At 42.7% G+C, this 24,152-nt stretch overlaps 1 protein-coding gene across 1 annotated transcript in view; it reads left to right on the forward strand.

Annotated features, from left to right (window-relative positions):
- Positions 1-24,152, forward strand: part of SVEP1 (sushi, von Willebrand factor type A, EGF and pentraxin domain containing 1) — a 164,996-nt gene that overhangs the window by 113,281 nt on the left and 27,563 nt on the right. Inside the window, exons 34-41 of the mRNA XM_048851809.2 lie at positions 2,139-2,223; positions 3,911-4,102; positions 6,104-6,271; positions 9,547-10,219; positions 11,927-14,712; positions 16,229-16,454; positions 17,623-17,778; positions 22,053-22,116. Coding sequence (XP_048707766.2) covers positions 2,139-2,223; positions 3,911-4,102; positions 6,104-6,271; positions 9,547-10,219; positions 11,927-14,712; positions 16,229-16,454; positions 17,623-17,778; positions 22,053-22,116 — 4,350 coding nt within the window. The remainder of the gene's footprint in view (positions 1-2,138; positions 2,224-3,910; positions 4,103-6,103; positions 6,272-9,546; positions 10,220-11,926; positions 14,713-16,228; positions 16,455-17,622; positions 17,779-22,052; positions 22,117-24,152) is intronic.

The following is a 24,152-nucleotide window of genomic DNA, read 5'->3' on the forward strand; positions in this document are numbered from 1 at the left end:
TCCTTGGTTGAGCATGTTTTACCATCAGACTTATTTAGCAGCATAAACTCTGCCCAAAGTCCAATTTTGGATCAAAGTTATTTCATAGCTTTGAATGCAGGTTGTAATTTATTAGATCTTATTCCCTCATTTGCCTCTTTTGCCAAGTTCTCAAACTAAGCTTCACAGTCCCCTTTTGCTCTCACCTGAAAAATAACTGGTAAACATTTACATACAGTGTTGTCATGGCACACTCTGGCCTCAGATTTCTTTGGCAAAATTTGAAATGTCTCATCAGATAGCTGGTGGCATCACTTGTAGCATTTCAGTTTTGGAATGACATCTACGGCTTCTCAAATGACTGTACTTATGACAGTCCAAGTTTATTCTACATTATCCAGGAGAACGCCATGTGCACTCACAATGTGGCTCCATATTTCTGATCGACCACTATATGCAAGGCTGATGCATTGCCATGGGCAACTGTGCATCACTGTAGCCTACACTCCCACTGAGGAAGCAACAGATGCTAATAAAGACACATTTTCTCAGCACCTAGCAGCAGAGATGCAATCTGTTCTGCCACACAATGAAATTATACTTGCAGATATGGATGCCACACCAAGTTGTCCCAGAAATGGCTTTGAGCTTATTCTCAGGCTATTTTGCTCTGGAACAGTAATGATAGCTCTGTTATATTTCTCTCCTGTTGTGCTTCTCATAATATGACCATCACTGGCAGTTGGTTCAAGCACTGGGACATCCATTGGGAAACCTGGATATACAATGATGGCTGGATGTGGAAGGAGCTGGATCATATATTGGTCCAGAATTGTAGTACAGCATAGTCATATTGGATTTACAGAGGTGCAGAAGCTTTGGCAACTACTAACCATCTTCTTCTGGTTGCTAAAATGGCAATTACCCCCCTATTTCAACAAAAGAGCAAGGTCGTTATGACACAGTAGACACAAAGCTTCTATGAAAAGATGCCTGCTTTTCTGGTCATTTTTTCCCTTGTTTTAACCCCCACCCCCACACTGTACTCCTGGAGGTCCCGTGGCGCAGTGACCAACTAGCACAAAGAAGCCCATCAGTGCTTTACCTTTATCCAAGGGACCTCTTGAGCAATGTGTACCATTCCTCCTCTGCTTCCACATCCCTAAGGGCTTGCTACTTTTTCTGAAATGTTGTTTTGTAAAACGACATTGTCAAATTGAATTTGATGCAAATTTTAAAATAAAATAAAAAATCCAGTGGAAATGGCTGTCTTTAAATGAACATTCCCCTGCAGTGCTTTTAACCCTAATCCTAACCCTGAAAACCTCTGCATGAAACTAACTATAAACAAAGGTGAAACTGACTTCATTGATTTTCATTGTCCAAGCTGTCCAAAACTCAAAGAGCATAAATAGTGATGAGTAGAGTAGACAGTCTAAAATTCTCTCACCTGTTATACTAGACAGTGATATTAGTAAAATCGGTAAAGGGATGTGCAGTTTCATTGTTAAGCGATCGTGCCCCTTGACACAAAAGATTTACCCTTTTAAAAATAATTTATCTTGATCAGATGTTTCACAGACACTAGGGCCCTAATTCAGCAAAGCATGTAAGCATGTATTAACTTTAAGCAGCTGATTAGTCCCATCCTTATCCGGCAGAGCATGCATTTGAAGTTAAGCACATGTGTAAGCATTTTGCTTAATAGAGACAAAGTGCTTTTCTGAATTGGTGCCCAAACTGCTGACTACAAAAGTCTGTTAGTGTGCCAAAGCAGACACTCTGGACAGTAGCACATAGCAAGGTTCTATTTTAGGCAATGAAGCATCTGCTTGCCTAGATGATATCTTCTCATAGGACGACAAAGGTCCTCCCAGCTCCTTGTTCCTCAATTAGGAGAAAAGTGCGACATGAAAGCAACCAAGATGTTTCCAATAATTAACAAATAAAGCTATAGCAAAATCAGTTACTCCTGGAAGAGCAAATCCCGCTTCCCTGACTCAGGCAAGTCCCCACTATGTCCTCATTGCAAGTACTTGTGTGAGTAAGGCCAACGGGATTCAGCCCTAGTTGGCATTTCCACAGAAAACGGAATTTTCTTGTTTGCAACTTGGACCTGTGCTGTCTAAACAATTATTTTTGATGTTCTCTCTTTAAAGCTGTATCCTGTGGTAGTCCAGTTATTCCAGAAAATGGTGCCATTGAGGGCTCAAATTTTACATATGGCAAGAAGGTGCTGTACAGGTAGGAGATTCATTGTATTTGGAGCAGTACTGTAGTAAGAGTCTGGAAGCAAATGAGAAAAACAACAACTGGATTTAATAAGAGAGTAATTGACCTGCACAAAGTGGGGGGAAAGTAATGGAACAATGAACAGAATCCACCCAAAACCTCACCCATTAATCCTTTCATGGGGTTCACAAATTATACAATACTAGGTTGCATTTATTTTAATATACAGGGTAGAAAACGAATATTGCGGAGCACTGTACCTGGACAATCATTCTGTAGTTAGCATATGATGTTTTACTTATTCCACGTAATGGGCTGTATATTAACAAAACCCTTGAAATAATGCTAGTACAGTGTAGTGGGCCTATTACTCTCTCCCCATTCATCACCCCAAAAACCCAGTTACCCCGGTATCAGCCTGTATTATTATTTTTATATGTATCGAGGTAGCACCTATGATCCCTGGTCACAGACCTAGACCTCATTGCTCTAGGTGCAGTACAAACACCGAACAAAAATAGGGCCCTGCCTCAAAGTGCTTATAGTCTAAGTATAAGACAAAAATCGACAGGTGAATACAGTCAGACAGATGGGAGAGCAAGAGGAAACAACGAGACAATACTAGCCAGCATGATAGGCTGTGGTCTCAGCACACTAGCTGCCTAATTATTGCCAAGTATTTTCTCAGCATCATGTCAAAGAAGAGTTTAAGAGGGTCTTTGAATGGCCAGGATATCACAGAAGTCACTGCAGAGTAGGAAATGTTGCGTTTTTAATGGTGTCCACTGTGCATACTGTAAAAGACACATAAATACTAACCAGACCTGTGGAATAGTCCCTTTTGCTTTGCAGAGCTGGGTACAAAAACCTACATTTTTTGTGAAAATTTGGCAAGTTGGGCCCAGGTAAATTTTTTCTGTTTTCCCAAAGAAACAGCTTTTTTTAGTGAAATCTCTTTGTTTGGCATTTCTACAAATTCTGAATAAAATATTCAGCCCTAGCTCAAATACTATTCCATCCATACTGTCTCCTGGGGTATGCAGTATAACTCTATCCTTCCACCCACTGGCCAGAAGGATGGTGAAGGGACTTGAGGACACATCCACAACATAGGGGCTAGTTAAAGACTGAAGCCACAATGTCCCTCTGTGGTTTTGGCCTTTGCATTCTGTTCAGGCCTGAGCCTACCTGACCTAATGGACCTAGGCTCAATTTCTCAAAAGAGGCCAGGCGACTTAGGAGTCTAAGTCCAATTTTGAAAAATGAGCTGAGCACTTCAGAGCCTAAATCTCATTGGAAGCGTATGGGACTTGGGCTCCTCAGTGTCTCGGTCACTTTTGTAAATGGGACTTGGGCTCCTAAGTCACTTAGGTGCTGTTGAAAATTTGATGCCTCGGAATCGCATCGATTTTTAGTGGGGTGAGAGAGCATTTCCCTAGCTACAGGGGGGCGAGAAATCCTGAGCCTACAAAGCCGTTTTAGATCTCTGAGAATATTTAAGTTGAAGCCACAAGTATTCTCCTTTGCATAAATCTGGTGAAAACTTGGCTGTTCATCAGTGGAGCCAAATTTTTGTAATGGCACTAATCCTGTGCACTCTGTAATGTATGTGGGTGGGGGGGATGAAAGGGTTGCTTGGGGAGAATCCTATACAAACAAGATGCATGTATTTTATACTGATTTTCTTCTTTTAATGCAGATGTAACAAAGGATACAATCTGACGGGTGAAAAGGAAACATCGTGCCTTGCTAGTGGTGCTTGGAATCATGCTCCTCCTGCCTGTGAAATAGTAACATGTCCTAGCCCACAGGACATAAACAATGGAAAATACACACTGAGCAGCATGACATACCTTTCTACTGCATCATATAAATGTAACAGTGGATACAGGTAAAAGCTGTAGAATCAAGTCACAGGCACTCTTAAGTGCTGTGAAGATGCTGATAAAACGTAAAGACTTGCTGGAATGGCTAATTCATATCTGATGTAGAGAGTGTCAGAGGAACACAATAATAGATTTAAGGATTTTTTTCATCTTTGAGATACTTTCTGTGTTTCACACAACATGCCAACACTTGGGGGGCGCTCATGTAGCATCAGTCATCCTATTAATGTTTAATTCATTCTCTTTATCACCAAGCTGTGAAGCACATTTCAAACATATGGAAATTAACCCAATATCAGAACCATATTTAAAAGTTCTTCTTTACATCTGAAAGGCTGCAGTACACTTAATTAGCTTTTATCTGTTTATGCAAAATTATTTTTATTATTATTTTGCAGTGATCTTAAAATGCCAGCTAAAAAGGATCTTCTGTAAATTAAAGTGACCTTTATAGCCATTCTAATGAATGAATAAAATCAGTAAAATAGTGATTTATTTTAAGCTGGCATTTTCATTTTACATTTGTGGATTGAGCCTTTTGTAAACAGATTTTTAGCAGACAATTAAAAATAAATAACCCCCATTATATTAAAAGAAATAGCTTTAATCATGTTACCTACTGTGCAAATTAAAAAATCCTTAATATTATCTATATCCATTGCAAACACACACCTATACTGACATATATACATACTCTAGGCCTAATTCTCCTCTGCCGTTTACCTTGTGCAATTATTCACATCTGTCCAAATGAGCGCAAAGCGGTGTGAAATGATAACACAGGTGTAAGTGAATGGAGGATTCTGATTTAGTAGTGTTTTTACACATACTTTGTGCTCACTTTCAATTGGTGTAAATGACTACTTAAACTACAGGGCAGGGTTGAATTGGGCCCTATAGCTACAGTCCAGGCTCAATCCTGCACTCCTAATTTGGGCATAATTCCTACTAAAGTAAATGGAAGCTTTGTGTACGACTGCAGAATTAGGCCAACCAGACAATACATATCATATAGATCATGGCTTCTTTTATAGATGAAATCTATTACACGAAAATTACAGTTAATGTATAGTGTTGTTTCACAAATACCAGTTGCATCAATGTATTTTGAAGGCTCTTTTGAATAGTATGGGTTAATTTTTTTTTTTTTAATTCCTGCACAATGCCTAAATAATTGAGCTTTTTGTGGCCATCCTCCCTGGATGTTTGGGAGATGAACTCCACCATCCCTTTTGGTAGTCACCACTCCGCTGGGTGTCGTGGCATCTGTGCAAGCATGGATCCAGTCCCTTCTGTAGTCCACCCCACATGCTCTTTTTCACACCGGCATGTTCCAAGCCCGTGCAGAGCCCACCTCCTTGGCAGCGCCACATCCCTTATGTCCCGTGGCTCAGCACTGGAGATGGCCTTTCACCGGTGAATTATACCCTGCCATTTTGTGCATATCCCTTGGTGTTACTGTAGCTAAAGAAACCAAAAGATCAGCTAACTTCTAATAGCTTAGGCCTTTCCTCAGCCAGCAAAAACCTTTAACATCCTACAGGGAATGAATGACTTTTTGAAAAGTAATCTAAACATCAACATGTCCCTTAGCCTTTTGGGTGAATCAAGTTTCAGAGTTCTACAGATGCACATTGTGGTGGTGTATAAATGAATAACCTAATTCAAACACTGATGGCCCAATCTTGCAGTCCATAGGTGGGCAAAAGTTCCATTTTCTTCAATGGGAGTTTTATATGGGTCAGTAGAGCGATCCAGGCCAGAACAGACTCTGTCAGCTTTCTCCTCTAGTAGTTCTGATCAACTGCTGTTCTGACAAAGTTAGCCATATATTTTGTGAACAGAGGGTAAAATCCTGGCCCCAATTAAATTAATGGCAAACTTCCCCATGACTTCACTGGGGCTAGGATTATAGCTAGAAGGTATTTTCAAGGAGCTCCCGGCTTCTGTCCCCACCCCCATACAAACTGTGGTTACAGATTAATAATAACCTTTAATTCTCTTAGCCTACAGGGTCCCCCAGTACTTGTGTGTGAAGCTTCGGCTAACTGGAACAGCACACCACCAGTCTGCAAAATTGTCTCTTGTGGATCCCCTCCTGCCATCAAAGATGCCATGATCAGTGGGAATAACTTTACTTTTGGCAGCACAGTCACTTACACGTGTAAGGAAGGGTATGTACATTAGCACGATTAGAATAAAGCCCACGATGAGTGAAAATTGTCAAGCCACACAGCCGCTCGCTCGCTGTAAGGCTGTGTCTTAATGCTATGCTTTGATGTCACATGCTCGTAAGAACATGACTGTTTTGTTGATGCTCAATCATTAATTATTGGTTCAGTTGTAACTAGATGGAAATGAAAGGTGATTTGACAGTTTTTGTGACGTGGAAAGTTTGTATATGTCACAAATAGCCCATTTCCCCAGGCCATTTGTCAGGTTTCACAAGCCAGCTAAAGTTAGATGGGATACATACTTGAATGGGAGAGCTACAGGGAAGTCCAGTTGCTGAAGGCAGTGATACTGATAATTCAATTGGAGCCCCTTTCCCTCTAGTCACTGTTGAAACAGAGCTCCAGCATGGTGTGATGCTGGCCGTGCCATATTTGAGAGGAGACATTTTGTAAAATCAAGGATCCCATGGCTCTTTTCATTAGAGTAATAATAAAATGAATAGTGACTATTTCATCAGTAGATCTCAAGGCGCTTCACAATCTTTTAATGTGTTTATCCTCTCAACACCCTGGGAGGCAGGGCAGTGCTATTGTCCTCATTTAACAGATGAGGAACTGAGGCTCAGAGATGCTAAGTGACTTGCCCAAAGTCACACAGGAAGTCCATGGTGGAGCAGGGAATTGTACTCAGGTCTCCCACATCCTAGGCTGTGCCCTAACCACTGGACCTCCTTCCTCCCACTAGAGAACAGAGATATTAATCCTGGTGTCAAGGCCAGATTCTAATTTGGGTGAATTACATTCTGCCTTCATGAACATCTCTCTGCAGTTTCAGCTATGCAGTGTCCTTCATTTTCTGTCTGTGTAGTACTTCTGTGCATTTTTAAACATACAGTACAGACCCGTTTGCACGCAGATGTTAGGAGTCAAGCCATCAGGACTGCATGTTAACGGACTGCAGGTTAAGAGGGCCATGCTGAAATATCTTAAGATATCTATATATACATGTATAATTATCTAGGATTACATACGTATTCACAGTGTCCCAAATACTGCAGGCCTATCTGTTAACGGCGCTTTGCAAGAATATCAATTCAAATGTATAATCTAATCAAACATTATTATTACTACACAGGGGTGAAAGTAACTCGACACTTACCAGTACAGGGCTGGGGTGGCTCTGGCCCCCGGAAGGGATGGGGCTAGGGGGGTCAGCACCCCCCAGCCAGCCCTTCCAGGCCGCCTGGTCTGCACCACCCGGGGTTCCCGTGGCAATTTAAAGGGCCCAGGGCTCTGGATGCTGCTGCTGTGGTAGCGGCGTCCGGAGCCCCGGGCCGTTTTAGGTCGCCGGCGCCGGGGCAGCTGCTCCCTTTGCGCCCCACCCACCCCCCCACCCATCGGCCGCCATGGGGGGGCAAAAGGGGCAGGGACCTTAAAATGCTGCAGGGTCCTTTGCTGCGGCAGTGCGTTAACGTTGCTGTGTCCCCCCGTCAGTGGTCCAGCTCTGCCGCGGCAAAGGACCATCCTTAAAGTGCTACCTGCCACGTCGGCAGCCTGCTGGCAGGGTCCCTACCGGCAGGGCCGCCGGGGGAAAGGGGCAGCAACGTTAAAGGACAGTCCCTTGCCGCGGCAGCGCTTTAACATTGCTGCCCCTTCCCCCACCATCGGCGGAAAAGACGTACAACATGTTTCCACTCCGCACTTCCCGTCGATTTCTGTGTCAGCGAGTTAGTGAGCAAATCTGTAGCGCAACAGAGCAAGTTCCTGTACCATGTGTTAACAAGTCTCACGTGTTAAATAGGTAGCACAGGGAGGCCTGGCGCTACTGCACATTAAGCGGCTTCGCGCGTAAAGGGGTCTGTACTTTACGCCATATTTCATCCCAGAGGAGGTTGCAAAGTCCTGCAAAGACGTTCTCACACTTGCTTAATTTTACACACTGGGAGTAGTCCTGCAGAAGTCATTAGAGCTACTCAGTGCATAAAGTTAAGCACACACGTTAAGTCTTTGCAAGGTCAGGGTCTAAGTTCATAAAGCATTTTGTTCTCCTTCCTGATGAAAGGAACAAAATAAATGTACAATCATTCTCCTTCCAAGCTGAAATCTTCAACATTGTGTCTGATATCATTACATTAAATTCTTCGTTTTCTTTTTCTTAAATGTGCTTCGACTTAAAATGCTTTGGTACTTATGGTACAAGTATTTTAAACAGGTCGGCTTAAAAGCATTTGGAGAAAACAGCTGTCACCTCTATAGCAATGAATCTAATGATGGGTCATATTAAAAACTGGCACTTATATATGCTTTTTTTTCATGGAATCCCAGCCAACAGTGTCTGAAAATAAATACTGCAGAAAGTCAAGAGTACTTTTACAGATGTGGCCAACAAAATCTAAACAGTTCATTTCCAGCCCTCAGCTGCAAAGATTCATCAGAGACTTTCACAGTGGGTTGTTGTTCATTGTCTTTTTGTATGAACACACCACAGAAAATGTAAGGCTTTAAATAAACAGACAACACATTTTGTGTTGAAACAACTGCAGTTTAAGTGGGATAATTGGCAGCATGACGTGCTGCTTATGATCAAATCCCAGAGACAGATTTGCTAAATATAATATTACCCACTGACTACATATTAAAATTGCAGTATTTGTGAAGGATTGGGAACAAATTACATGTCATACTGAATTTAAAAGTATTTCTTTTTATATATGTTGGTGGTTTCTTATGGAGGAGTCATTACCAAATGACAATATATCCATTAACAACAATATTTTTAGCTAACTAGCTTAGGATTTTGTACTGATATCTCTTTCCATAGTATCTGAGTACTTCATAGGTCAATTAGATTGGCATAGCAAACCCACTGGATTTCATAGAGTCTTCAACTCTTCTTCCTTCTCTAGTTATAAGCAGCTCTGCTTTGGGTAGAAGTTTGTGGTTTGTTTCCATTTGGTGCGGAAAGTTGATTGTTATTGTAAATGTTGTTCTGACTGTGGTGGAAAAGCTTTACCAAAAGGTAAAGTCTTGCTGTGTGTCCAAAGAGCCAAACTACCTAACCTGTTTCTCCATAGATAATAGGTTTTTCTATAGCAGCCTTTGGCGTAGTATCTAAGCAGTAAACAGTCACACGAGAGTTGTGACTATTGTCTAAAGTGGACGCTTCACAGTTCTAGGAAGCTCCACTTGTAGAGTTGTCCGGGGGATGTGGGGTGGCTTAACACTTCAGTTATCAGTCTAACTCCATATGTCGTTGGTTTTTTCCTGATCCACAGCTACACGTTAAGTGGCCCTGACACGGTAGAATGCTTAGCCAGTGGTGAGTGGAGCATGAGTCGCCAGCAGTGCCTGGCTGTTTCCTGTGATGAACCTCCCCATGTGGAACATGCTTCTCCAGAGAGCGCCCATCGGTTGTTTGGCGATATAGCTTATTACTACTGCTCAGATGGCTACAGCTTGGAGGACAATTCCAAGCTGTTTTGCAATGCTCAAGGGAAGTGGGTGCCTCCTGCTGGCATGAAGATGCCCCACTGCGTCGCTGATTTTTGTGAGAGGCCGCCCACAGTGTCGTACACCATCCTGGAATCAGTTAATAAAGTAAAGTTTCCTGCTGGTTCAGCCGTGAGCTTCAAGTGTATGGAAGGTTTTGTCCTAAACACATCTGCTAAGATTGAGTGCAACAGAGGTGGCCAGTGGACTCCGTCTCCTTTGACCATCCAATGCATCCCAGTTCGCTGTGGGGAACCGCCGAGTATTAGAAATGGCTATAAGAGTGGAGCCAACTACAGGTTTGGAGCAGTGGTGGCTTACAGCTGCAACAAAGGGTTCTATATCAAAGGAGAAAAGAAAAGGACATGTGAGGCCACAGGAGACTGGAGCGGTACCCTACCTACCTGCCATCCGGTGTCTTGTGGAGAACCACCCAAGCTTGAAAATGGAGTCATTGAGGTATGATAAGGGTTTTCCAAGCTGCTTGCTGCGCTGGCAAAGTTGAGGTGTCTTAAAGATTCCAACTGGCTAGCCCACTAAAGTTGAAGTAGGATGCAACTAGAACTGATAATCAAAAGGATGATGGGGATGGCCTTGTATCTTGTGAATTAGGCTTCTCAAAAACACAAGCCCATTAACAGAATTTCCTATTATGAGCAAGGATTTGATGTAGGAGACTTTGCCAGTTGCTTTTCCTCATGTCTCGCTACATGTTTGTCCTCTCCAGTCTGTGGGCCAGTTCCCACTGCTCCCTAGAGATCTATCCAGCTGCTACAGCTTGCTCACAAACCTTACTCTTTTTGTGCATACTACCAGAAACATCTGATCTGAAATAAACAGATAACTCTGGGATGAATTCTTCCTTTTGGATGTACACACCGCTCCCGCTGAGGGTAGAATTTGGCCAAACTGTCAAATTAAATTGAAATGAATAAAAGCTAGAAGTCAATAACATCATCAGAGCTAAAAGGTGTAATGAATGCAGCTTTTCTCTTATTGCTGGACCCGTGCTCTACTCTGCTGTACAAAGAAATGTTTTCATGCTAAACTTCATGGGGTATGGAGGGGAGAGGCGAGATCAAATTTATTTTTTATTTTAAAGGTCTAGCTTCAATTAGAATTGAGGCCAGAGGGGGAACAAACATCCTCTCTCGAGGGGTGAGGCTGCAGTAATAAGTTATAGGAAGAGTGGGATTCCAAGTGTGGGATTCAAGATTCCAAGAGTGAAACCAAACATGAAACTGCCTTTTACCCCTGAACTATGATTGTAACACAGTGGCCCCCATGTAATTAGGTTGATAATGGTAGGACAGTTCCACTAGGAGAAGTTGAGAGTGCATAATGTACCTGGAGCCATTTTAACTGCTTCCTTAAGGGAACAAACTCTTCTTATTATAATTACTTGTTTTCTTTCTCTTATGAAGGCCAGTTATAGAGAGTGGCTAAATCAGCTGAAAAAATGAAACTCCCTCACTAGTGCATTCTAATTTCCGTTTGCTCAATTATTATTATGTATTATCATGAATACTGTTTTTCTACCATAAGTATTCATTGTACCTATAAAGTTTTCTTTGCAGTATTGTACTTGCAATCTCAGGTGTTCTAGCTCTACAGCAGAGGTTCTCAGACTGTGTTAATTATTATTGTTATTATTTTATCCAAAGCACTTTACAATAGTTAGCTAACAGTACAAACAACATTTGGAAAGATTATTAAGTGGTCCACCGAGACCCTCAGCAATTTTCAAGTGGTCTGCGGGAAAAAAAAGTTTGAGAACCACTGCTCTACACTGAATAAAGCTTTAAAGAGCCATGTCATTTGCAGAGGTCGCCTCTGGCTACTTCCAACCTTCTGTTGCTCTTCTCCCTTTTTGTGTACAGATTTTTTTGCATATATGGCCAGGAAAAGATTTTCTATCTTTAAATTTTGAACATTAAGCTTTAAAACTTTTTAATGTTTCATTCAGTGCAACTCCATTGACTTCAGCGGGTGCAAGTCAAGGCAGAACTTGCCCCCTATATTTCTAGTACAGACATTTATTTCTTTGCAATCAATCCTTGTGTCTGGTTCGCAGTTAGATACAGAAAGACTAATAAAATCAAAATTCATTTGCCAGGGTCAAGAGTTTTTACATTCTACTTACCATTTGTCTCACCCATTTTACAGAGTACGACTGGCCGTTTCTTTGAGAACGAGGTGTACTACCAGTGTAATGCTGGCTACAAGCTAGTTGGCAGTTCAGTTGCAGTCTGCCAAGCAAATCGTCAGTGGCATAGTGAATCGCCACCTTCTTGTGTTCCTCTCAGTTGTGGCAAACCACCTCCTATCCAGCATGGATATGCCAAGGGAGAAAGCTTTGATGTGGGATCCAAGGTTGAGTTTTTCTGCAATGAGGGCTATGAGCTGATGGGAGATGCCTCTTGGACGTGCCAGAAGTCTGGGAAGTGGAACAAAAAACAAAGCCAAAAGTGTGTGCCAACAAAGTGCCCAGAACCACCACTGATTGAAAATCAGCTCGTCTTGAAAGAGATGGTTCACCAAGTAGGCGTTGTACAGTTTTCCTGCAAAGAGGGCTATGTCTTGCATGGTTCCTCGGTGCTGAAATGTTTGCCATCACAACAGTGGAATGATTCCTTTCCAGTCTGCAAGGTTGTACTGTGCCATGGGCCTCCATACATTCCCTTTGGTGAGCCTGTGGCATCATCTCTTCATTTTGGTAGCACCGTGACATACACCTGCATGGATGGGTTTTTACTGAAGGGAGAATCTACAATTGGATGCCAAGCTGATGGCTCCTGGAGCTTTCCATTGCCAGAATGTATTCCAGTAGAATGCCCCCAGCCTGAAGAAATTCAGAATGGCATTGTAGATGTGCAGGGTCTTACTTACCTCAGCACAGCACTGTACACTTGTAAACCAGGCTTTGAATTACTGGGGAACACGACTATTCTCTGTGGAGAAGATGGTCATTGGCTAGGTGGAAAGCCAGCTTGCAAGCCTGTTGAATGCCCAAAACCGAAGGAGATTCAGAATGGCAAATATTCATACACAAACTTTCATTATGGGCAGACTGTTACATATTCGTGTGACAGAGGATTCCAGCTCAAAGGGCTGAATGTACTGAGCTGCTTAGAGACAGGAGACTGGGACGCCGATGTTCCGTCTTGCAAAGCCATAAACTGTGACCCCCCTCGGCCCATTGAGAACGGTTTTGTGGAAGGTGCAGACTACAGCTATGGTGCTATGATCATCTATAGCTGCTTTCCAGGTTTCCAGCTGGCTGGTCTTGCCATGCAGACTTGTGAAGAGTTGGGATGGTCTAGCTTTACTCCAGTCTGCCTACCAACAGACTGTGGCCTGCCTCCCCATATTGACTTTGGGGAATATGTGCAGGTTAGAAGCGAAGAAGGACATTTTGACCAAGAAAGAATACATCTTACTGAGAGCCCTCCTCTTTCCCACACGTTAGTTGGTAGTAACTGGAAAGAGATAAAAAGTCCTTTGAAGGAAACTAATGCAGTACAGTTAACAAACTTTTTATATGGAACCACAGTTATGTACACATGCTGCTCTGGTTATGAGCTATTGGGAAACCCCATACTAGCTTGCCAAGAGGATGGGACGTGGAATGGTAGTGCCCCTGTCTGCATATCAATAGAATGTGACTTACTCTCACCCCTAGAGAATGGCTTTTTACATTTTACTGAGAATACACTTGGTAGCGTAGTGAAATATGCCTGTAAACCAGGGTATAAGCTAATTGGTTCCGACACAAGGCTGTGTTTGCCTAACCGACAGTGGAGTAATGCCGCTCCATATTGCGAGGTGGTATTGTGTACCACACCTAACAAACTCATGAATGGAAATATAAAGGGAGAAAACTACACTTACAGGAGTGTGGTCCATTATGAATGTGATCCTGGGTACCAGTTAAATGGCTCAGATAAGAGGACATGCCAGGATAACCAAAAATGGGATGGGAATGAGCCTATTTGCATCCCCGTTTCTTGTGGGCAACCAGCAGTTTTAGAAAATGGCCAAGTGTCTGGAGACGAATACACATTCCAAAAACACATGGAGTACAGCTGTAATGAAGGTTTCCAGCTGCATGGGGACAGGAGCAGAGTCTGCCTTGCAAATGGAAGCTGGAGTGGAATCAGTCCAGTTTGTAAATCCATCAGGTGCACAATACCACTACCTCTTCCCAATGGGGAAATTATTGGATCAGAATATGGCGTTGGGAAGGAAATTCAGTATCGCTGCAGTGAAGGCTACACGTTGCATGGAGCAGCCATACTTACCTGTCAGGCTGATGGCACCTGGGATAGAGAAGCTCCATACTGTGAGCCAGTCAATTGCGGACCCCCAGAAGACATCTCTCATGGCTTCCTGAATAGTTCAGGTTTCAGTTATGGGGAATACACACAGTACGTGTGTTTTCCCGGTTATGAGTTACGTGGAAATCCACTGCGGCAGTGTTTGTCCAACGGCTCATGGGGGGGAAGCCTCCCCTCTTGCCTCCCCTGTGAATGCCCCACGCCACTGATCCAGAACGGGGTTGTTATTGGGCAAGATTTCCGCTGTGGGAAAAGTGCACAATTTCAGTGCTTGGAGGGCTTTAAACTGCTAGGACCTTCTGAACTCTCCTGTGAGGCAGCCGGCAAATGGAGTTCTGCTTTTCCACACTGCAGGGGGATTTCATGTGGCTCCCCACCAACAATCCCCAATGCCTTTATCAGTGGAAGTAGCTCTGTGGATGAGAATGCTGTAATATATAACTGCATAACGGGCTTTGTCATACAAGGGAGGCCAGAGCTGACTTGTACAGATAAGGGCGTTTGGAGTGAGCCGTATCCACTCTGCGAGCAGTTGTCCTGTGGACCCCCACCTTCCATTCCTAATGCAGTGGCTGTCGGAGAGGCCCATACCTATGGAAGCAGAGTCCAGTACAGGTAAGAAGGCTGCTGTAATTACATCTCCCTGAAATGTCAATGGAATGAACATAGGAAGATGGGGTGGGATCTGAGTTACTACAGAGAATTCTTTCCTGGGTATCTGGCTGGTGAGTCTGCCCACATGCTCAGGGTTTAGCTGATCGCCATATTTGGAGTCAGGAAGGAATTTTCCTCCAGGGCAGATTGGTAGAGGCCCTGGGGGGTTTTCGCCTTCCCCTGCAGCGTGGGACACGGGTCACCTGCTGGAGGATTCTCTGCACCTTGAAGTCTTTAAACCATGATTTGAGGACTTCAGTAGCTCAGACATAGGTGAGAGGTTTATTGCAGGAGTTGGTGGGTGAGATTCTGTGGCCTGCGTTGTGCAGGAGGTCAGACTAGATGATCATAATGGTCCCTTCTACCTTAAAGTCTATGAGGACCTTTAAAGCAAACAAATAAATTCAATTAGTGAAAGGCTACAAAATACATAGAAAGGCTGTGGAGCGGACCTCATGGGGAGGTTAACACACACTCTTGGGGTTCCTGCTGCCATGTAACGCCTCACTCCAGCCTCATACTTTACCCGCAAACACATAGCCTATCATGCATTTAAGCCATGGAGAGTGCACAGTATACGTTAATATTATTGAGGTTGTGGTAAAAACTTTGTTACAGTTTCCAGGTATGTGTGTGTCTGTGTTTCTATGAGGCTGAAGTGAGTGTATTAGCAGAGGGGTGGATTCGATCAGTGAGAGTGGCTAAAATGAGGGACGGATGGGTGGGTGGGACAGCGTGTAAATGAAGGTACCTGAACAGGTCGCTTCCCTACTTTTAAGAGTTTGGGTGGATGGATTTTCACTTAAGCACACTTAACTGGTGTGTGTATGTTTGTGTGCACGTGTACATACAGACAGACCCCATGGAGGGCCAAATTCTCCAGTCCAATTGAATTGCACTCAATGCAGGACTGTGTGGGGTAAAGCAAATATGTCTTTAAGTTAGCTTTGCAGTCTCCCAATCTTGGGGTCTGCCTGGGATTTGCCCAATTCCTGGTGCAAGCAAGAGCAGCCCTAAGGTTGCCAATGGCCCCCAGGGACAGATCCAGCAGCTGGCAATCCCCAGAACATAACACTGTGACCATACCCCTTTCACCCAGCCATACTCTCTCTGCCCAAACTGTAGGAGCTGTTCCTGTGGCTTTATATCACATGGGGATTCCCCTAGGCACAAGGAATCATCAGGGTGATGAATCCACCCCGTTTACGTTGTCCTGCTGGAGCAGGGTGACGCAGCCAGGGATGGACTCAGGATCTGGCCAGAGCGTTCAAACTCCTGCCACCAGATTTATAAACACACAACAAAAATGCCTCAACCCTATCACAGCAGGATGCCCTGAACTGATACAGAAGTCTAGAGCACTGCTAATAAGAAACAAATATTGACTATTGAGCCACATGATAGGTTTTGTACCTTGAGGATTAAAACATCGTCCGCGTGTGTACCATAGCTGTCCAGTGATTCTGATACATTGCAGATGTCTGGAGGGCTACGTGATGGAAACAGAAATGGATACATGCACTTGTCAGGAAGATGGACACTGGTCTCCTAAGAGCATTTCCTGTTGCCTCACAAAATGTCCCGTGCCCACAAATATAACCAATGTAATTATTTCTGGTGATGAGTTTACTGTGAATAAGAGCATCACGTTGTCATGCACAGAAGGCTATACTTTGTCGGGAGCAAGCACATCTACATGCCAGGTAAAGAGTGTTGGCCTTTTCTTTTCTTATAGGTGCAGAACCCTATCCTTGGAGGTGTGTACTCATCTGTGGGTAGAATGTGGCCCTGCTTCCTGATTGCACACAATACAGGTGTAATGCACTGTAAAATATACAGCAGGTCCTGCTCCTCCCTTAAGAAAAAGACACAGGCTTCCAGATTTGGGAAACAGTCCTCTCTTCTTACTACTTAACTACAGTACTGTACTGTGACTAAACATTATTTTTCACTTACTTGATTCTGTTTTAACTCTTAATTCTGTTTCAGCTCCCACTGAAATTAATGGGGATCATGCATCTTAATCCCTTGGCACCTTTGAAAACCTCAAGCCTTGGTGTATTTGTAAAAAACAAACTTCTTCAGTTATGTTGCCAATAACACCTCAGGCCTCAATCCTGCAAGTATCTGCCCATCTGTTTAACTTCAGGCTTGGGAGTAGTTCCATTAGAGTCAGGGAGACTACTCATGTGAGCCAAGGTCAGCATGCCTACAGGCATGTGTAAGTTCAGGGCCTTCCAGAGTTAAAACTGGAAGAATTTATAAACTCTCCCTGCTTGTGCTATTTTTTTGTATTTCTGTTGAGTCAGTTTGCAGTCCATTCGCTCCTGCTTTCCATCCCACAACAGACAAAAACTTAACATAAAAATGTAAACGGGTGAAAAAAACAATTCTACTCCCCTCTGTTTGCTGAACAGTTCTTTGGGCATTCAGATGCGTAGCTGAAGCTGTTGATCGGTACATTGGAGAGGCAGCATTGTTGTCTAGCGGGTAGCGCATTGGATTAGGAGTCTAAAGAGCTGGGTTCCATTCCTGGTTCAGTCACAGACCTGCTGTGCGACATTGAGCAATTCCCTTCACACCTCGCTGAGCTTGTTTCCCCTTCTGCCCTTTCTCTGTAAGCACCTCTATGTGAGCGTTCAGTGCCTAGCACAATGGGTCCCCAGTTTAGGTTGGGGCCTCTGAACGTTACATTAGTGCAAATAATAATAAATGAGAGTTATTGCCCATCTCTGTACTGGTAGATCTCTCTCCCACATGTTCTCTGATTTGCTCATTTAATAGTTATTTCTCGTATAAAATGATAAATTCTTTTCATTATTTTTACATTTGCTAACAAGCCCTACAAATATTTTTTCTCTTGCTTTTTAGCACAATGGCAGCTGGGCGCCATCATTTTCTGATGATATCTGTGTTCCTGTGTCTTGTGGGAAACCAGAAACCCCAGAACATGGAACTGTGGTTGGTGCTAGTTACAGCTACAAGGATGCGGTTCTTTATCAATGCAATGCTGGCTATGAATTACAGGTAAATCAACTGAATCCACAGTATATGTACCAATACTATTAAGTTTAGCCCTTGTATTATCATCTTTATTATTCTTGCTTATCCGCTTTGTTTAGTAGAATGTATTATGGCTGTTCCTTACTGATTATTTTCTTAACTTCTGCTGAACATTTATGCCTTTTTCTTGCTGTTGGTGCTGTTGCCTATAGAATGGTGCACATATGGATGGGGCTTTACAAAACACTTCAAAAGACCACTACCCTTTCTTGAGCAGGTTACAATTCAGACAAATATAAAATACTGGTCAGCAATTCATATGCAAGAAGTGGGTGGAGGGAGGGGAGGGAGCTGTAAGAAGACAAGTTTGTTTTGGCCCTCAGCAAATGCAGCTTTTTATTAATCGGTGGATTCTATTAAGGTGTTGCAAAGAGAAACCAGAATGGAGAGTTATTTTCTCACCCTTGGATCTACTGAATGAAAGCATAGACTTATTTCTCAGATTCCTCAACCCCAGCTCAGTTCAGCACTCCTGCTATGACTCCACAGCTCCCTTCGTGCACCTTCCACCTGACTATCTCAAAGCACTTCACAAACATTAGTGATCTCAGCCTCAGATATTCCTCAATGGAGATAAATAGTATCTCAGTTTTACAGATAAGGAAACTAAGACAAAGTGGTTGCAGCAGCTTGCTCGGATTTACTTCGGGGCGGGGCAGGGTAGGGCACAGAGTCCAATGCTTCTGGCTCTGTCCTGTGCTTTTATAATTAGCCCATTCTGTCTTAACAAAGTAACAGTTACTGAAAAGATAATTGCAAGTCTTAACCTATCACAAGTTAGAAAACTTACCTCCTTCTGATTCTTCCATAAATTATGAAAAGTGGCCTTTTAACCTTGCCCAATCCTGCACTGAGCCTGGCAGGTGTTGTGATGGTAACGTGAGGAACAGCGAAGGTAAGGTAGGGAACAGTTCTGAAACAGAAAATACTTAGATTGTGAACATTGTGAGGCAGTGACCTTTTCGTCGTCATTCTGTATTTGTACAGCGCCTAGCACAGAGGGGTCCTGGTCCTAGGCTTTACTGCAATACAAATAATAATGATGAAAATAATACAATATTTAAGTCAGCCTGCTAGGGCTCAATCCTGCAAGGTGCTGAATATTCTGGTCCTGCCCCAGCCAAATATTTACACACCTGCTTTACGTTAAGGATGTGAGTAGTCTCATGGATCTGGAGAAGATAGACAAGGATGCTTTTGTAAATCTGTTCAAGATATTGTGAGGCTAGCAAAAAATGGAACCCTACAATAACAACGTGTAAATACTGAAGGCATATTTTATGGTGGTAGTTGGATCAAACTGCAGTAATGGACTGATTTTAAGACAGAGGCTACCTCTCTGACAGAGACAGAAGAAACCCACTGTAAAATTCTTCCAAATGAAAAATAGTACAGCTCCTAGGAATTATTCCACCAACACCCCCTAGTGTCAGTCTTGCCTCCCTGCTGTTAAAACAGAAGTCCCCTACACTCCTCTGAAATGCTCTGCCGTGGCATGATGCCCTAACTACAAGCATACTTTAAAGTAAACACCTGCCCTTGGTAATAGGGGCTGTTCATATGGACATAACTTGTGAAAGAAATAAAACCCAAACCTAGAGGGTGGACTTAATGTCCTGTGACCAAAGAGACTGTTTAATTGCCATGTCCTGAAAAAGTGCTCGTAACTATTAGAGTGTACTACAGTATATAGGCAAGAGGACAAGTGACATAGCCTAGAACACGTGAGTGGGATGGGATAGAAGTACAGTATTATTTAATTGCAGCGCTCACCTCTGCCCAGCTGCTTTTGAAAGGAGTAAGTTAGGCCATTTTTCCTGCATCATAAAATGAGTATTGGAGTGAGGACCCATCTAAACCTTCTTGGAAACAGGTGAGACACTGCTGGCAAGGAGAATGCAGAATGGTCTTGGATTCCCAACCCTGTGTTTAGAGCACAAAGACCACAGGACTGGGAATCAAGAGATCTAGAGTCTCACTTTAGCTCTCCCACTGACTTCCTGTGTAGCCATGGGCAAGTCATTTGACCTCTCTGTTCTTCAGTTTCCTCCGCTGCAAAATGGGGACACCATTTCCCTGCTTCACAGGGGTGCTGGCTGGCTAACTATGTCAGTGTTTGTGGAATGCTGCTACGGCGATAAACACTGTTCGAATGCTTATAAACAATTACTGATACAATCTCGGTCAGTGCTTTTTTATTAAAGACCTTAACCAGAGCTGTGTGGGCCAAAGTCTGCTCTCAGTTACAAGTGCAAATCTGGATTAATTCCATTGATTCCACTGGAGTCACTCCCAGTTTACGCTGGTATAACTGAGTAGAGTCTGCCCCAATTTCTAGTGACTGACTGAACTCACAGGGTCTGATTTTCCCCTCAGACACTCTGGTTTTACACCAACGTGGTTCCATCAACTTCAGTGGAGTTACTCCTGATTTACACAAAAATGAGTGAAAATGGGAGAGAAGCCGGTGCAATGACTACACTGTGGCACAGATTCTCACCACAGCTGCACTGATGTAAACCATGAGAAAGTCCACTGGACTCAATAGAGTAGCACAGATGTAAAATGAGGTGTATGTGAGCAGAGACTCAGGCCCACCAACCTGGCAATTTTACTCTCCTATTTTGTTTCTTTCACCATAAATAACCTCTACAGAGCAGGACACTATCCACTGCTCACAGTACATGTCTGGGAGACATCAGACACTAAATCCTGATCCTGTCTTTGACATTGACTCACTCTACAGATTTGAGAAAGACACTTATCCTCTGCCTCTGTTTCCCCCATCCGTACAGTGGAGATTCTGACCTGGCTCTAAGGGGTCTTGTGAGAGTTAATTAGTGAACATTTGTAAAGTGCTTTGAAGATGAAAAGTGCTTTAAAGTGCTAAGTAGTATTTTGTAATTATTTTGTAATTATTAGACGTAAGAAACCCAGGAATCTAAGTGCTTGCTGCCCCTTCTCATCTACCAAGGTCTGAACCCCGGAACGTGCACAGGATGCTCGGCTCATTGGATTTCACCTGCTTCTTTCTGTGGGAGCTATATTGGATCCCACCCTAAATCCTGCATTCCTACCCAGTTCATGGTTGGTGGTGCTCGTGATGCAACATCAGCTGATCTTCTGAATTCCTTTCTCCAGGGCTGAGAATGTCATGGGTTTTGGCACATTTGTTTTTCCCCATTTCTTCCCGTTGAGGACAGTGACAAACTAGTGCAAGCGTAGAGCAGTCAAGGGGTTGCAGCAAGGCACAAAGATTTTAAAGCATTCTGCTCTCCCTTGGTACACAGATTTCTATAGGAGGGAACATGTACAGGGATAGCAGAATAAAGGAGTCAAGACTGGTCATGAAAAAATAGACCACATATCTATTCAGGGGACACCATCGCAGGGCCTAATCACATCAGCCACACTATCAGAGGCTCGTTCACCTGCACATCTACCAATGTGATATATGCCATCATGTGCCAGCAATGCCCCTCTGCCATGTACATTGGCCAAACTGGACAGTCTCTACGTAAAAGAATAAATGGACACAAATCAGACATCAAGAATTATAACATTCAAAAACCAGTCGGAGAACACTTCAATCTCTTTGGTCACTCGATTACAGACCTAAAAGTTGCAATTCTTCAAAAAAAAAACTTCAAAAACAGACTCCAACGAGAGACTGCTGAATTGGAATTAATTTGCAAACTGGATACAATTAACTTAGGCTTGAATAAAGACTGGGAGTGGATGGGCCATTATACAAAGTAAAACTATTTCCCCATGTTTATTCCCCCCCTCCAATCCCCCACTGTTCCTCAGACGTTCTTGTCAACTGCTGAAAATGGCCCACCTTGATTATCACTACAAAAGGTTTCACTTCCTCCCCTCCTTCCCCCCGCTCTCCTGCTGGTAATAGCTCACCTTAAGTGATCACTCTCGTTACAGTGTGTATGGTAACACCCATTGTTTCATGTTCTCTATGTATATAAATCTCCCCACTGTATTTTCCACTGAATGCATCCGATGAAGTGAGCTGTAGCTCACGAAAGCTTAGGCTCAAATAAATGTGTTAGTTTCTAAGGTGCCACAAGTCCTCCTTTTCTTTTTGCGAATACAGACTAACATGGCTGCTACTCTGAAACCTGAAAAAATGAGAGCAGCTTTGATGCTCTTCTCCTGCAGTGCAGTAATGACATAATCCTAATGATTTTATGCTGTTTCATGATCCTTTTCCTTTTGTGTGATAGGGTGATGCAGAACGTATCTGCCAAGGAAACAAACTATGGAGTGGAGCCGCACCAGTGTGCAGAAGTGAGTTCTAAATTAGTGTGTTATATGTCTAGTGTGGCTTGGGAATATTTTTATATGGCAGATAAGTATTAATGTTCAGTTTGCTTTGTCTGTTACTTAAACTGTTACAACGCACATAAAACTTTAATGCGACTATTATGACACATCTCCTTGCAAAATTGCTATCGTCTGAAGATAAGGAGGTTGTTTTCTCCAAGAAAACAGCACTTCTGGACAAAGCTTTTCAAAAGGTGACCAGTGATTTTTGGTGCCTTAATTTTTGGGTTCCCAACTTGAGACACCTTAAAGGGTTTGTTTGGTTAATGGGACCTGGTTGTTATATTTTGACACCTCCTCTCTGCAGTTTAACTGAGTGAAGCTTTGGGTAACTATTATTTAACCGTGAGACCAGTCCAGGGCCCTTTCTAAAACTCCAAGAAAAAGATATCCAATCATAGATAGGAAGACCAGTGTGCTTGGATAAAGCTTGGGTTAATGTAACCAGAAACTGTTCAATCTTAAGGGCACGCCCCAAATGTAAACACTTTTACAATTTAAGGTAACATTCAGGGCAGTTGCTGACCTCGTGGCGTCACATGAAGTCAATGGGAATTGTGGGTGCTCAGCAGTGTGAAAATTAGGCCCTGAATGTCTTTCATTTACAAAGGTTATGTCTACATTACTGAGCCTGTGTCGGCATAGCTATTGTACTATTGTAGTTAGCTACTAGGGCTATCAATTAGTCTCAGTTAACTCAAGCGATTAACGCAAAACAAATTAACTAGATTAAAAAAATTAGTTGTGATTAATCCCACTTTTAATCGCACTGTTAAACAATAATAGAATACCAGTTTAAATTTATTATAAATATTTTTGGACGTTTTTCTACATTTTCAAATATATTGATTTCGGTTACAACACAGCATACAAAATGTACACTGCTTGCTTTATATTATTATTTTTGATTGCAAATATTTGCACTGTAAAAAAGATAAACAAAATAAATAGTATTATTTATTTCACCTCATACAAGTACTGGAGTGCTAACTTTTTATCGAGAAAGTGCAACTTACAAACGTAGAATTATTTTTTTTACATAACTGCACTCAAAACCAAAACAATGTAAAACTTTAGCACCTACAATTCCACTCAGTCCTACTTCTTGTTCAGTGAATCGCTAAGACAAACAAGTTTGTTTACATTTACAAGAGATAATGCTGTCCCTTTCTTATTTACATTGTCACCTGAAAGTGAGAACAGGTGTTCGCATGGCACTGTTATAGCTGGCATTGCAAGGTATTTACATGACAGGTATGTTAACCATTCGTTTGTCCCTTCATGCTTTGACCACCATTCTGGAAGACATGCTTCCACGCTGATAACGCTTGTTTAAAAAAAATGTGTTAATTAAATTTGTGACTGAACTCCTTGGAGGAGAATTGTATGTCTCCTACTCCATAGTCATATATTTCATGTTATAGCAGTCTCGGATGATGATACAGCACATGTTGTTCATTTTAAGAACACTTTCACTGCAGATTTAACAAAACACAGAGAAGGTACCAGTGTGAGATTTCTAAAGATAGCTACAGCTCTCGACCCAAGGTTTAAGAATCTGAAGTGCCTTCCAGAATCTGAGAGGGATGAGGTGTGGAACATGCTGTCAGCAGTCTTAAAAGAGCAACACTCCAACATGGAAACTACAGAATCCGAACCACCAAAAAAGAAAATCAACCTTTTGGTGATGACATGACTCAGATGATGAAAATGAACATGCTTCAGTCTGCACTGCTTTCGATTGTTATCGAGTGGAACCCGTCTTCAGCATGGAAGCATGGGCTCTGGAATGATGGTCAAAGCATGAAGGGGCATACAAATGTTTAGCATATCTGGCATGTAAATACCTTGCAATGCCGGTTACAAAGATGCCATGAGAATGCCTGTTCTCACTTTCAGGTGACATTGTAAAGAAGAAGCAGGCAGTTTTATCTCCCATAAATGTGAACAAACTTGTTTGTCTTAGTGATTGACTGAACAAGAAGTAGGACTGAGTGGAC

The sequence above is a fragment of the Caretta caretta genome, chromosome 5, assembly GCF_965140235.1.
Source record: "Caretta caretta isolate rCarCar2 chromosome 5, rCarCar1.hap1, whole genome shotgun sequence".
Taxonomy (NCBI): domain Eukaryota; kingdom Metazoa; phylum Chordata; order Testudines; family Cheloniidae; genus Caretta; species Caretta caretta.